This window comes from Sander vitreus, chromosome 18 (genome assembly GCF_031162955.1).
Source record: "Sander vitreus isolate 19-12246 chromosome 18, sanVit1, whole genome shotgun sequence".
NCBI classification, from domain to species: Eukaryota; Metazoa; Chordata; class Actinopteri; order Perciformes; family Percidae; genus Sander; species Sander vitreus.
In genome coordinates, this window is record NC_135872.1 from 16794142 (window position 1) to 16810157 (window position 16016).

The 16016-nt window shown below is 39.7% G+C and overlaps 1 protein-coding gene and 1 pseudogene across 2 annotated transcripts; one reads left to right on the forward strand and one right to left on the reverse strand.

Annotated features, from left to right (window-relative positions):
* Window positions 1–662: 662 nt before the first annotated feature.
* Window positions 663–4867, reverse strand: LOC144533453 (inactive serine protease 35-like). The gene is made up of 2 exons (XM_078274808.1): window positions 4682–4867; window positions 663–4055 (listed from the first exon to the last, which is right to left on the reverse strand). The coding sequence occupies exon 2, from the start codon at window positions 4049–4051 to the stop codon at window positions 2651–2653; it is 1401 nt and encodes a 466-aa protein (XP_078130934.1). The 5' UTR covers window positions 4052–4055; window positions 4682–4867; the 3' UTR covers window positions 663–2650.
* A 360-nt stretch (window positions 4868–5227) lies between these two features.
* On the forward strand, window positions 5228–8124 carry LOC144533454 (leukotriene B4 receptor 1-like; annotated as a pseudogene). The gene is made up of 2 exons (XR_013503438.1): window positions 5228–5620; window positions 5829–8124. The product of XR_013503438.1 is annotated as a leukotriene B4 receptor 1-like (transcript).
* Window positions 8125–16016: the final 7892 nt, after the last annotated feature.

The window sequence follows — 16016 nt, forward strand, 5'->3', positions numbered from 1 at the left end:
AATAAATGTGTATTCAGATTCATTCTGGATTTCCACGTATCAGCTGACTTGGAATGGTGGATAAACGTTGGTTTCTTGACGCATCTCCCAGACGAGGACTGTGTTGTTAAATGTGGATTGTGTTCGGTGTGTGTAACTTCACTGGCCAACCCCCCACCCCCACCCCTCTGCCCCTGTTGTCCAAACTAATACTGAGCTATGTTTATGTCATTAAAAAACTTGGTTGTACCTATATCTGCTTGGCCATCCATCCTCCCACCTGTCTACTTTCAAGTTTTTGGAGAACAAATGCACCTGGTAACAATGTGCACTGCAAATCTGGACTTATCATCAAACATGAAATTGTGTTCAGTTTAATTTTTTTTTTAGGGATTGTATAAAACATGCAAAAATTTGTGAACTGTGTTCAAATTGACATATGCATTCTATACTATTTTAAATAATGGATTATACATATTTTCTTTAATCTTTATTTTGAGAAAATAAATGTATCATATATTTTTAGTCAAATTGTATGGTTAAAAATAAGGAAAGTAGACAAAAAAAATTCCCCTGCCTTCTTTGTACATACCCCTCAATCTGAAATCAGAGGCAGTATTGAATGGAAACTTTGCCCTGAGTGTTTGCTGTTGGGCCCTCAGCTGGTGTGGAGTGATACTGCATCGTAGCATGCGACACATGTCAATCTGGGAATCCTTATTTCCTTGTCTCGGTCTCCACACAAGATGACTTAATGTTAGGGTGGAAATCAAAGGACAAGGAAGCATTTGTGTATGTGGTTGGGATGTGGCCTCAGTCCTCTTTGAGTGACGCAGCAGCGGTCGGTACATTTGTTCATGTACTGTCACTGGAAGTCCTGAGGACTCTCACTGTAAAGCACTCAAGTATACGCTGGATGTTCTGTGTGTTGTTTATTTCCAAAAGTGACTGTATCTTAATCCATTGTGGCATTAACAAAGTGTTGAAAGAAAAATAAAGACGACACATAAAAAACAACAATAATGTGGATAAAGATGTTTGCTAAGTATTCAAATGAAGGCTGTGTTGTTTTTTTGGGGAGTTATTATGGATGGCATCGTTCTTTCTCCCTCACCCCCACCTGCATGTGAGTCCAAATGAGATGCAATAAAAGACAAATACACTGATACAAACTACCCTCACGGCTTATCACTTACTGTTCTGCTTTTTTATTTGTTATCAGCATGAATTCTTAGAAAATATGTTTGTGGCATGACAATTTCAGCTAACAAATAAGACAAAATTACAATACAAGATATTATAAACATCAGAAAATAATATATATGTTGTGTGGACCCAGTATTCCTTTAACATGAAGTGAAATGAGGACCAAAAGGTTTCACTTATGTATGTTTCTATACAAAATTAAACAAAGCAAAATGTCTACATTGTGCAACATAGGATAGAAAATAGGGTTTTGTCTTTTCTTTGTTTACATAATTAAAGTTTCAGAGTTATATAAGTTAGGTATTTCAGAAACAGACAAACAAACGTGATTTTTAGAAAAGGTGACAAGGAAACTCAAATTCAAACACTTTGTCATGTTTTTAGCCCTTTGTGACTCATCCACAAGGATTTCCTACATCCTCTAAATTAACTGATAAATGGCTGATTGAACAGGCCACAGATCCAGAACCAGGGACATGTGCAGCATTCCTGGATTTAGATGTGCCTGACAAACTCCGATCAAAATTCCAGGGCTGGTATGCATAACGCTGCTCAGAGTGAAATGTTGGTCTTAAATGTGTCAAAAATTACAGTAATTTTGTTCTTGTTCTTACACTTAAGAATAAGTGCCATGTATAAATGATATGAAGCGTTAATACTTGGTTTTATAATGATTCCAGACAGCTCCAGATGTCTGCTACATTAGTTAGGAGTGACCAGCAGAGGCAGTGGCTACACACTTTCCATATTTTGGAAATGTAGGATGATAATTAATAAAAGATACATCTGTTCTAATACCCACACTCTTATACAAACATGTAATGACATGGTGGTAATGATGTGCTGTTTGTTTTGGGGAAAAAAATAAACTATTAAACGTTTACTTAATTCACATACAAACATTTTATGGTGCCTCCACAAATAAGTATGTCTTAAAATGGTTATTATATTCTTCATGAACTCATTTAGGATTTTTAAAATACCCCAAAACAGCACTTATTAACATTGTCATTATGCTGTTGGGGAAATCTTCTATAAGCTTTCTTCTTGCATGCTGCAATATATTTGGCGTATATATAATGTTGGACACAACGGGGTAGGCTTAATTACGACAAGGTGTGCATGAAGCATGAAGCTGTGATGCAGCCATGACACATAACCTTTGGAGGCGCGCTATTAGCTGAAGTGCTTTAGGAAGTGCATTTTGGGCAGACATGATTGTAGTCCTTAATTGACAACACTTCAGTCTGCACTCAGGACTCACACTCATACTTTGCTAAAAAGTTAGCTTCTTCGTACAAAGTTTCTAAGTCCTATTTTTTACTAAAATAAATTCTAGTCATAAGTCAAAGTTTAGAACCATTCTTAAGACTTAAAAAAAAAAAAAAAAGTTTTATACACAGAGCCCGGATCTTTGAGTCTCTTTGAAACTGACAAATATTTTTCTAGATCCATCGCTTTGCAGTCAAACCTCTTTGCAGAGACTTGGATCTCCATGGATCCAGTGACAGATCTGGGCATATTTGGGTGGAGTAATCCTCACTGCAACATTAAAGTCCCTCTGCTCACCTCCCTCCACCTTCACCCACTGATGGCCTGTAAACACACCGATCACCCTCCGCTGCCACTTCCCCTTCCTGCCTTCCTCTCCCACTTCCTGTCTCAGACGAACGTAAACACCTGCTCCCGTGGCGCCCGGCTGCGCGTCACAGCGCTGGTACATCAAATCGTCAGACTTGTTTGCAACCGAGCAAAACCGGTAAACCACCTTCTCATTTCCACGCCCGTCCAGCAGGCTTTTGTCGGCGTCATAGCCTGAGAAGTGGATCCGTGCCAGGGGGGTGGCAGAGGGCGCCACTCCCAGCTCCATGTACTTTTGTTTGAGGGGCCGTTTCAGCTCCAGGAGAGCGTAATCATAGTCAGGGGACACTGAGTTGGTGGAGCTCTTGGTTTGGATCCATCCTTGAGGGATTCTGGTTTGTTTGACTCGTGTCCAACGGAAGACGGGCTGCTTCCTGGGTTCAGCACTATGCCGTATACGGCTGAGACTTCTTTGTTTCCCTTCTCTCTCAAACTCAGCTACACCCTCCTCACCCTCTTTTCTTCCCCTGCGTCTCCTGCCTCTGCCTCCCTTTCTCCCTCTCACTACATCTCCATCTATACTATTCTGCTCCTCACCTTCCTCCATTACCTGCTCCTCAACTTCTTCTTTCCTCCCAGCCCTCCGCCGCCCTCCTCTCCTCTTACCCCCTCTTCTACTTTTAGTCTTGAGCTGCAACACCCCAACTCTAAGCCTTCTGGCACTCCTTAGGTAGTCCCTCCCATCATGGATGCAGTGTGCCGCTGTTAGCACGTGTTTCTGGGATATCAGGACTCCAGAGCAGCTGGTGGAGAGACGAACAGCGGTAGAGAAAGGATAGTTGGTGATGAAATGCGAGTCAGAGATCACAAAGCGTCCATCTGCTCCATAAACCTGCCGTTTCCTGCGAGTGCGAGCTGGTGAGTGGGCTGGTGTTCCTGCAGACGTCTTGTTGAAAGCCTGCAAACTGATATCTGTATGTGTGCGAGTGCCATTCTCATACATTGTCTCATATCCCAGAATCCTCTCTTGCTCAATCTGGTCCATAGGTGGTAGGCTGCTTTGACACTCTATTCCACAGAGTGTCTTTGTCCCTCCTCTCTCCTCATCCTCCTGCTGCCCTCTGAACAAAGGGGTGTCTAAAGGCTCTGTGTGTGTGTCCAGCAGCACCGGGAGGCTCTGCCTGGCCCACCTGTTCGCCTCGCTGTTCTCATCTTTACCAAAAACTCCAGAAACTGTCAGGGCTGCTGCACAGAGCAGCAGACACAGGAAGTGATTGAGTCCCATCCCACTGAAAAAAGAGACACAGATATGGCAATTTCAAATACCAAGGTGGAAGAGAGAAATACTGTACCATGGATCCAAACCTCTTAACATCTCTTATGCTTTTATCAGGCGAAAAGAAAAATCCTGTGATTGTTCCCACAGCTCATACTAGCATATGATGTTGCTTTTATATACTATGTGGCCTGCAGAGGGCGCATAAGCTTAATTTCTAAACAATAAACCACTGAGGAGTAAAGTGTAACTGTTATATGTTACTTTAAATCAAATGAGGTGTCTGCAATTAAATTAATATGATACATAGTTCAAAATACAGGCAATGCTATCGTTATTACATGCAACATTTATTTAGTAACACATTGACACATGACACATTGACTATTTTCAGATATTAATAAAGTCTAGAAGTATGCTATTATTCTATTATCATATTCAAAGAGGTATACATCATAGAGAAGAAGTAAGCTAGTCTGAAACCCAAGAAGAAACAGTACTGGTAAAACAATTTTAAAAAAAAGATAGAGAGAAAGCATAGCATAGCTTTTATAAACTACATTAAGAGGAAAGATGGTGGTGTGATTTTATTTTGAAAAGATTGTAAAGAAATAGGAAATGTCTTCAACTTTGTCTTACCTGCAAACATTAATACAAACTTCCAGTAAATGTTGTCCTTCTCATTAATAAGAAATCTTCTCCATCCAAACGGCTTCCAGCAGACTGGCTTCCATCATTTACTTAAAAAAAAAAAACTGGAGCGCGAGGAGAAGCTGTGTGTGTGCAAGATCCTCAAATAAATCTACATCCCACTCTGATGCAGAAAAAAAGCGACGAGCCAACAGCCAGAAAGGGGGGAGTCAGACAGGAGGGGACAAGCATGAATAAAGGTTTTGATCATGTCATGACATTACATTTTGGGTCAAAAGTGGAGCCATGTGGAGAGAATTTGGGGTATTTTTCTCGGATTCGGCAAATATTTTGATTACGTCGGGAATACGCGCAGAACAGTGACGCTTAATAGTAGGAAATTAATTTAGATGTAAAGCTATTTACAGAGATATACCGACAAAATGTTGCCTTTGAGCGCGTGTTTATCAGGTGCTTTTGCGGTCAAAAAATTTAAGTTTAGATTTATGTCAGGTGTACACACACACACACACACACACACACACATACATACATACAGATCTGGGGATCCTGTATTTTAACCTCTGTTTATTTTTCCAAGTGTCTCTCTGCTTGGTGCAACAAGAGTTCATTCAGAGCAACTCCTCCTTTTCCTTGATTAGATGGTGAAACACCAACACACACATGCACTAACTGCGCGCGCACACACACACACACACAAAATGGACCTTGTGGTGAGATTGTTTAGTTTAAACACGGAAGGTTTATTAGAATATATAGCTTATAATATATTGTAGTATAAACATTTAGGGTACAATCATGTGCACACATAGTTGTTTTATCATAAAAATGACTGAGGTGGGAAAAATGCTTTGATTTTGACATGTTTGACAAATACTGTTATCCTATTGGAACATGTGGAGGTGACACTGTTGCAGTAGTCCTCAGGTTAGTTTTTATCATACAGTTGTTTTACTTCTGTGAAGGTGTTGTTGTGAAAGCTGTTACCTGTGCAGAAAACATAATTTGGAAAAAAGCATCAGATAATGAAGCCATGCAAAACTATGCTACGATGATGGAACTTAATTTGCATGTAAACAATACTGTTTCTTTGTAATTTCCTCTTTGAATGCTCTAACTCGACTGACTGGCACAGTTTCCATCATCACTCGCTCGGTGCACATTCAGCTTGTCTGCTAGCAAGTTTGCAGCATGGAACAACTCAACTCCACTGTGGTCACTTCTAACATCTCCTCCTCTCCTGGACATCCATCTCCTGCCTCCTGGGACTCCAGCAGTCTGGCCACTGCAGTGGTGCTGTCCCTGTGTTTCCTGCTGGGAGTTCCTGGAAACATCACTGTGATCATCCTCAGACCAAACTGACAGCACATGTCCAGTTTGAGCCAGATTTTGATGCTGAATTTGGCCATATCAGACCTGGTCTGCCTGCTCCCCCTGCCCCTGTGGATTTACACTTTACTGTACAGTTGGACACTTGGCCTTGTGGCCTGTAAGCTAGTAACATAGTTGACATACTGCAGCCTTTATGGTAGCCTAATGACAGTGACAGCGCTGAGTGTCCAGCGCTACCTAAAGGTGGTGTACCTGCAGAGGTACTTCTATCACGTAGGATCAAAGAGGCTGCTGGTTCTGCTCTGGCTGGCTGCAATGATCCTGTCCATCCCTGCTTTAGTGAATGGACAGTTGACCCCAGACCAGAACTGGAAACACTGCAAGTTTCACTACTCTTCCCTGGCCCAGCAGGAGGCCGTGCTACTGACAGAGACCCTGATTGGATTTCTTTGCTCTTTTGTCGTGGCATTTTCATACATCGGCCTTCACAGAAAAGTGAACCAGGCAGCTTTCTTCAACCACGCACAGACCACCTGGCTGATCACAAGTATCATCGTGTTCTTTTTTGTCCCATGGATGCCATATCATATCACAAATGTGCTTGGCGTGGCTGCTGTTTCTCTCAAAAACGAAGGCCTGTCAAAGTTTTACATGGACAGCAGGGGCATTGTTACAGCACTGGTATTTGTGAATAGCTGCCTGAATCCACTCCTTTATGCATTTGCGTTTAGAAACAAGTGCACTGTGTGCCAGAAAAGTTAGTACTGAAACATTAGTACTGTTATTATGCAGAAGCTCACCGTTCCAGGAAGTCTAATCATTTGATTTAGTATGATCGATGAAAAGCCACCAGAACCCAGATCCTGAAATAAGGTGTTTTTACTCAAAAGATCTAATCTCCTCTGCTGATTCACAGTTTGAGGGTGTGGTTCTCTCATTGTCACAGAGAGCTGTGCATGATTTCTGGTATAATGATGATTTTTGGATCCGTGTGCTGATTACAACTGGTCCTCAGCCAGAGCTGTAAAAATAAAGGTTTGCTAAATGAATCAGGCAAAGCGTTAAATAACAATGTGGAAATTATTGATTCATTTGCATTTAGAATACAACTTTGATTTCCTGTTCCACATATGTTTTTAGTGAATTTAGGTCATAATCTCCAGAAATATGTTTTTCTACTTCATCCATCATACATGCATTTTTCATTCTGTGTGTGTGTGTGTGTGTGTGTGTGTGTGTGTGTGTGGATGTGTATGTGGTGAAACAACCCTTTTTTACTGATAATTACATTTTCTATTGCATCTTAGTTTTAAAGGGAGCGATCCAGTCAGAGGAAACTACAATTAATGTAAAGATTGAATAAATGTTTGTGTTGGAGGGCATCCGACAAGAGAAATGACCATTTGTCTCTAATGTTTAGCAACAGACATACAGACAAGAAGAAGGATACAGAGAGAGGGAGAGTGTGCTCTACTGATAATACCAGCAGATGTATAAACTCATTTATTGATTAATTTATTCTTCTTTCTTTTGTCTATGACCAGTAGAAGCTAGACAGATTTTCAGGCAGACTATTTCAGCTATTGTTTTTTTGTATTTTGTATATATGTTTGTCTCCAGTAAACTGTTCTTTGTTATTGTTAAATGTTTCACTTAATTTCCTTTACGGCCTCTGTGAATATGCTTAGTTGCTGTGCAGATACTTTTTTTAATAATGCTCTTTGTTGTTCTACTCTGTCTCATGATAGTTGGCTACATCCATCATTGCATCCCTTTGTTCTCCTTTTCTTTACTCTCTCCGGCCTTCACCTTTTGCGCTTCTTTTCATTAATTTCCGGCACGACTGGAACTGACACTTTGATATGTTTGGTGAACCAGAAGGTTCAGGGGGGTCTTCCCCTGTGTGTGTGGCTGAGAAGAGTTTTTTTTTTTCTGTTGGAGGATCTCTGCCGGTCGTGCCATCATTTACATCCTCTCTCCTCAGGCTGTGTTCGACAGCAGGTTGGGTCAACTCATAACCCTTTTTGTGCTGAACTCTGTCTAGACGCCACTGTTAATAAAAAACAGTCTAACCAAAGGGTCAGGACTGTTGCGGGAGAGAGTTTGTGTTTGTGCTGTTTGTGACTCAGTATTTCCCCCAGCTGCTCCTTTGGGCCCAGGCAGGGTTTTCTCTGGCCAGTTCTCAGCAACAAAACCATCCCTTTCCCATGCAAGGATTACTTTTCCTCTGGATTCAGTGTATGTACTGCTGCCAAGATGCTCGCTTACAATTTTCATGATCTGTAACTCACACAAGGGGGGTTATCCCGACCCTCGGCAGACGAAGTAAGAAATCATCTGATTAGGAATAATTTTTAAGTGTATCGGCATGCTGAAAGTCTGGCAGTGTAGAGGTGTGTTTTTTTTTGTTTGTGAGCATGAAAACAAAATTACCTAAAAACAAACTGTATTAGTTTTATTATTTCTCTGTCAATGCTTTGCATACAGCATGGTGAAAGATGCAGTTCAGTCATGCAAAGAATACATGATGGTGTAATTAAGGTTATGATGCCTATAAATCACATCCAGCATTTTAAATTACTTTTCAAATTATAATTAGATTCTAGTCACTCAGATTGCACCATGATGAATTCCAACTCACTGCTTTACCCATCTAATCAGGGCGTGTTTACAAAAACTCTGAAGCTAATTATAACGCAATAAGCTTAGTCCTGTTTTTGTCTGTTTGATGTTTAATTAATAGTTTTACATTTTGGAGAAAGCCCTTATTTGCTTTCTTGCTGAGAGTTGGATGAGAAGATTGATACCACTCTCATGTCTGTACAGTAAATATGAAGCTACAGCCGGGAGAAGGTTAGCTTAGCTTATGTAGAAATATTGACAGTTAAAGTTGTGCTCATTGCAAAAGAGCTGTGTGTAGTCATTGAGGAAGTGGTTACAAGTACTCCAGGCGAGGCACATTTGCACTCCCCGTACAAAGTACAGTCTCCGATGCACAGGTGGTTTAGCTTAAGCCTATAGTTTAGGCCTTATATAGCATAAAAGTGCATTGTGTACCAGACAGACAGGCAGAAAAACAGGACAGTTAAAGTTACAAGAACAGAAGTTGCACCACACAGATGCCCCAACCCTGGCGCGTGTGTGTGTGTGTGTGTGTGTGTGTGTGTGTGTGTGTGTGTGTGTGTGTGTGTGTGTGTTTGAAAGATGACGAGCTAGTAGCAGTGAAGACAACTAAAGGAAGTGACTGGCAAGAAATAGTCCAGCAACATGCACTTTAATTCTGTTACCTTCAGACAGAGGCAGGCTAGCTGTTTCCCCTTTTAAGCTAACCGTCTCCTGGCATAATCGCTTCATATTTACATGAGAGTGGCATTAATCTTCTCTTGCAAAAAAAGAGCATAGTGTGTATTTCAGATGTATTTCTCTAATGTAAAACTATTCTTTTTAAACAGGGCTTTGCTATGTCTCTTTGGTAAATCATTTGTGGTTTTAATTAAAGGCCTACATCCAATTTAGAACATTCAGTCAGTAAAGGAAAATGCTTTTTATTTTTGTAGATAATTTAATAACTGAAGATGTGGGAAGCAAAGCAATGGGAAAGAAACTTACTGTTACATAATGAGAATATTTCAAATAAGTTGGGTCAAGTCTGTGGAGGACTAGTGATAACATTCACATTATTGCCGTGGGATGGTAGATGACTCACTGCTGCCTGCTCGTTCCTCTCTTCTCACGCATCTAGGATTTGCTGGCCTTTCCCCCTCTCCTCATCCTTCAGTTACTCATCTGTCCCATCCTGCCCTTTCTTTCACTCTATCCTCATTCTTTCTATTGAGTTTTAACAAAAGACAACTAGTAAGTTTTTCTTTCTTTCTCTCCTCCAGGTTTCTTCCAGCTGGCAGTCTTCAGAGCAGCCAGGTGCTCTAGAGTGTGAGGAGAAAGCAGGGAGGAGAAGACAAGCTGGTTTATCTTGGCTCTCTACACGTCCCCATGTCATGTTATAGAGCTTTACTGGTTCCTGTCCTATCGTAATTCTTAGCTTGAGTGGGATTTAGCAGCTAAGTGGAAAGCCCCCCCCATATAGAATATTCAGGCTCGGCGTGACCTGCTGAGTTGGCGTTTGTGATATTTTTAATAACGTAACCTTGAGATGCTTTAATATCTCCAGCTGCAAGTATAAAGTGATATTGAGAGGACTGTGTCGGTGTGTACCAGTGTTTGGTTAATTCTTCGTGTGCATACATGTTGCTGGGTGAGTTGTTTTATATAGACAGAACATTCCAAGTGAAAAGAGTCATAAAGACAGACAGGTATTAAAGTGCACGCACTAAAAGCTATAATTAAGCAGTGTGTGCAGAGTGCACCACAATATTGGTTGAAACAATAACAATGCTCTGATTGCTTTCTGAAACAGCCTGGGAGGAGTGATGTAGGATGAGTGGCTTCTTCTTTGTTTACTTTCCAGGGTATGCAGGATGTAATGTCATGAGATGTCTGACATGGTAAACAAAGCAAATTCACACATATGTAATGCCAGTGGTGGAAGACCAGATCTATTAATAAGGTAAAAGTACTAATACACACTGTGAAAATACTCCAATACAAGTAAAAGTCTTGCATTTGACCTTACTTTACAAAAAGTATGAATTTTCAGAAAAATTTACTGAAAGTAAAAGTACTCATTGTGCAGTAAAATGTTCCCTGTCAGTGTTTTCCTAGTTATATGATGTTCGTGGATTAATATTACTGCTGCATTAATGTGTATGTTGCATTTCACTGCTGTAGATGTTTAAGGTTGTGCTAATTTGAACTGCTTTATAAACTGTTGGGTAGGTTAATTTACAGCAATGCGTCATGTTTTATAAGATCACCATATGTGTGTAGCGTCTCTGTCCTGTGAGAACCACATATCTCTAAAAAGTCAACTTTTCATTATAAAAACAGCCTGGTTTCAGCTTTGTGACGATGGGTTTTCCAGCTGATCCAAGAGGCTTTTTAAAGACTTTATTTAGCTTAAGAAGTAGAATCATTTTCTCAACCCATAAAGGAAAATTTCATCTTTCAGTTTATCAGAAACATTCACATTCCAAATCACCAAATCTGGAGATACATGGTTTTCACTGGACAGGAAGGATATGAAAAAATTGTAATCTGAAAAGTAACTAAAAGCTGTCGGAAAAATGTAGTGGAGTAAAATGCACATTTGCATCTGAGATGTTTAAAGATGCTTAAATGGAAATACTAGACATACTGTAAATGTATGTGTAGAAAATGCATTTGATGCATAAATTAAAAACAGACATCACACACGTGCATCCACTTATACGTCCATGTGAGCCACAATAACACTCAAAAGCACGGACATTCCTACACACACCATTTTCAGTGAACAGCTGTGAATTCCTATTTTGAAATCATAAACTACAACATGATCAATACCTGCTTTTGTTAATCAAGTGAAAGAGACTAAGCTGGGCGTCACACTGTAAATCAAATACAGGCTGTGTTGAGCAATCACATTAACCCACAAGCATTTTATGACTGTAGGTTTAACACTTAAATTAGCTGAATAAAAGTGATTAGTCTTTCCTTTTTTACATTAGTGAAGCGGCACATCTGTAAGCTTTTGACTGGCTGATATAAAGAAAATACAAAAGTCCTGGATGAAAAGCAAGCATGCATTAGCCTGAAATAATCCAGACAACAGAACAGTCTACTGCAACACAGCTTTTGTTTTCATTTGAATGAGATCTGACGTTTTTTAAAACATCAGTTCAGGGACATTCAAATTGAGTTCCTCAATAACTTACAACAGGGACTTTCCCACAGCTGCCTATAGATGCATTCATTAACATATTTTCAGAGAGAGAAATAAACAAATCAGTCACAGCTCAGAAATGGATGGAGAACATCAATGTTATGACCAATTTGAGCTCACTGTGTTTTTTGGCTTTCAGCAGTCTCAGTGGAAGATTTATATTACAGGCCTGTTCTCTAGGAATAGGTGTGTATTTACTTGGCCAGTGTATTTCTTAGCTAACAGAAAAACAATGTTGTGCTGTGGACTAAACCAGGCAGGATACAGGCAGTAGATACAGACACTTTAAATTTTTCAGACAACTTAACAAAGGGTTAAAGATGTTATACGTTTGGGCATGAGTAATGTTTTGAACAGATCATAGAAAAATGAATGTCTCACAATCTAATAGCAATGTAATTAAAAAGCAATGGTTGTTGTACATGATTGGTTCCCACCAAGAGCTTTATTCACTGACCACTAGATGCCAACTATTCCACAATTAGATGTCCATTATATCAAGTGTTTATTTAGGCATCAACTTTTGGTTTTGCGGTGATGTGTTGCATTTGACTATACCAATATTTTGGGTGGGTTGGAGGTTTTATGTACATGTAATGTAAAGTATGTCAACTGCTAATGCCTAGGAAATTAAAGTTATTTTCAATAATTCCGGTTACTTGTTGTGTTGAATGTAGTTGTTTTTTTGTATTAGACACTGATTATTTTCAGTTTGAAATTTCATTCAAGTTTCATTTTTCAGAGGAATTGATCTATGAGCGACAGTTTATTGTGACTTCCACATAACTCCCTAAAGCTGTGGTTCCCAACCTTTTGGCTTGTGGAAGAACTTGGCTGGCCTGCACAGAGCCCTGACCTCAACCTCATCCAACACCTTTGGGATGAACTGGAACGCCGTCTGCAAGTAAGGCCTTATATCCCAGTAAAATGCCCAACCTCACCAGGGATACACCGATTATCAGCTCGTTTTTTGGCAGATGGCAGATGATCTGTATCTGCATTTTATTTGCCTGACAACCGATAAAGTAATTTATTTAAAAAGTGTGCTACTTTGGCTCAGCTCCAGCTCTGTGTCTGTCCCTCTGCTTCGGTTTCACTCACCATTGAGTCTGACTTAATGTCCCGCCCACAACACTATCTTACTATCTTTTACTGTGTATAATGTTGAAAGTTTCTAATTTATTAAATTATTGCTTAAAGCATTTAGACAAAGTTTTGTGTTGGAGTTTGTAACATTCCAAAATCTTAATTTTGACTTAAAGATTTTCATTTTCACTGTAAATGTATATCGGTTCCAAATATTGGTTATCGGTTTCATTAACTACTAATAATCGGTATCGGCCCTGAAAAAACATTATCGGTCGATCTCTTAATCTCACTAATGCTCTTGTGACATAATCCCTGCATCCAGGTGTCTTCTCAAGAGAAGAGGGTGTTACAGCAGCTTATCACTACTCATAGTTTTGGAATGATTAGATCAATAATCACATTTGGGTGTAATACTTTAGTGTCTGCATAAATTTGGCCAGTTAGTGTATCTCTCTCTCTCTTCCTCCTTGCTGAAAAATGTCTCTCTGCGTGTTTGCCAAAAGGGGAAAAAGTGGACTGAATGCTCATCAGTGTAATAAATGAGAACTGGAGTCATGGGCAATTGACTCACGCATGCCCTGTTAAAATAGGAAGTTAATTGGATCCGTATTTGTCTGTAGCTTAATTGCGATCAGCCAGGGAGTTGTAGTCTTGGTGTAATTACAACATGTGACATCTTGGAAAATGAAATCATTGTGCATTATATTAATATCATGTGGACAAAATTTCAAATTCCGAGGAAAAACAGTTGCCTGTTAGAAGCATTTTATAGAAACTAATCTGGGATGAAAACTAGTTACTTTTGGTTACGGTATGATTTGAAGACACAGGCCAATATTTTCTGGGATATATACTTTGTAGGAGACAGACTTTTTGCTAAACTGCATTTCATCTTAGGGTGTGGTGCTAAATAATAGTGTCTTTATCTCGATTATGAGGATTTAGGACCTTGAAAAGGGACACTACAAGCTTGCATCAGTGTAATTTAAGGGCAATTTTGCTGCATGGTAACCTCGCCTCAGACATAACGCCCTGTTACTCTCTGCTCCTCACCACAGCGCTTCTCAGGTGCTGCAAGCAAATCACTCCGCCCAAGTAGCAGAAGTAGCAGTGCTTCGCCTTTCTGAGAATAATAGTTCCCAGTATGTATACGGTTAGAAGATGGCTGTGTCTCATGTGACGGTGTTATTTGTACACGCTTTGACTATACAAATCACATGTAAATAGGAAAATGTTGGCGTTATTTTGTCACTTATTGGGAACAGTAGGCTAGATGGAGCCGGTTACCTCCAGGATCTGTGCTAAGCGAGGCTAGCGGTGGGTGCCTCTGACAGAGTTACAACACGCACGGAGATGAGAAGGGTATGTATGGACTTATCTAACTCTGGGGGATACGGTGAATAAGCTAAAGTCCCAATAAGTCGGTGTGTTCCTTTAAAGAAAATGCAATCTTGGTTGAACAGAGGAAGAAGAAAGAATGAAATTACGAGGAAAAACTACAGCTACAGAGAGAACCAAACGCCATATGCAGCCTGCTGATACGGATACTTGAAATGCGGCCGGCCAAGACTTTTTATAACAAGAACAATCATGAAGTGAATGCAGCTGTTGATCTTAATCTGGCTTTTTACATACAAGTCTGTTGCACATTCCCATGATTGGGTTTCCAAATTTTAGGCAGCTGGCAGGAAATTTGGATTGATTATATGTTTTTGGGGGGGCACTTTCAGCCTTTATTTTGATAGGACAGCAGAAGACATGAAAGTGGAGAGAGAGTGGGAATGAGATGCAGTAAAGGGCTGCAGGTTGGAGTTGAACCCAGGCCTGCTGCATTGAGGAGTAAACCTCTGTATGTGGGCATCTGCTCTACCAACTGAGCTATCCAGGTGCCCCTGATTAGATTTTTAAACGTTGATATGGATTAGAGTGTGCTGTCCATTGCGTTAATAGTTTTGTAGCTTCACAAAGGTGTGATGACCTAATTACTTAATATTAGGGTAAAAATAACAGAATGGATCACTGAGTTTCATTTAAATTATCTGTTGGAACAAAACGTGAAGTGTTGGTCCAACTCAGCATGAACAGGCTACATAGCAAAGTCATCTATTAATTATTTTTTAAAGAAAGCTATTCCCTCTGGTGTAATTCTGGCCATTTATTACCCACCACACACATGCAAAGACACTAACACACACATCTTCATGACCACAATCAACCTTTAAGTGTTTTTTCGTCCCTATTCCAAACAGGAAAGGCTCTGATTATAAACACACTATTTATGAGTCAACAGCAGAGAATCCAGTACAATAAATACTTTTGGTGAAACACAGTCCAGGAATAATACAAATAGTTGAAGAGTTGAACAAGTGCGAATGATCACTGAAAGCTGTTGATGGTCCCTTGGCTATATCAAATTGTGGTAAAGATTTGAATGTAAAAAACATATAATTTGAAATTCACAATTACAATCGTACAGTGACATGCAAACAGAAACATGCACGCATGGACACACACACACACACACACACACACACACACACACACACACAGACACTTCATTGAAATGAAAAATGACTCTAACCTTCAAAATGCAGAGCCTAATATTCTATCTCTAGTTTGTGCCTCTTATGTATTATAATTACATTCAAGTCACAAAGCTATGCATTTCATTTTCTGAAAAAATAAACTCAGAGATATAAAAAAAACATAAGGCACTTTAACACTTAGGCTGATGTTCCAAAAGGAATTTCCAAAGTCCTCACATCTAACAATTTTCTCTGCAGCACACAAAAATATTGGGTAACACTTTACTTGAAGGTATCTACATAAGAGTGACATGACACTGTCATGAACACATGACACTGTCATGACACATGAACCCTAACTCTAACCCTAACCATAACTTGTTATGGCAAAAACCGAATGACACTAAAAGAAGCGTTACGTCATAAACGTTTATGACTTGTTTATAAACGTTTATGACACGTTCATGACAGTGTCATGTCACTCTTATGTAGATACCTTCAAGTAAAGTGTAACCAAACATTGTCTGCTGAATGACAACAAAATGGTAGGTTTATCATT

Coding starts and splice junctions, on each gene's coding strand:
- LOC144533453 (XM_078274808.1), bottom strand. CDS start 4,051: ATGGGACTCAATCACTTCCTGTGTCTGCTGCTCTGTGCAGCAGCCCTG.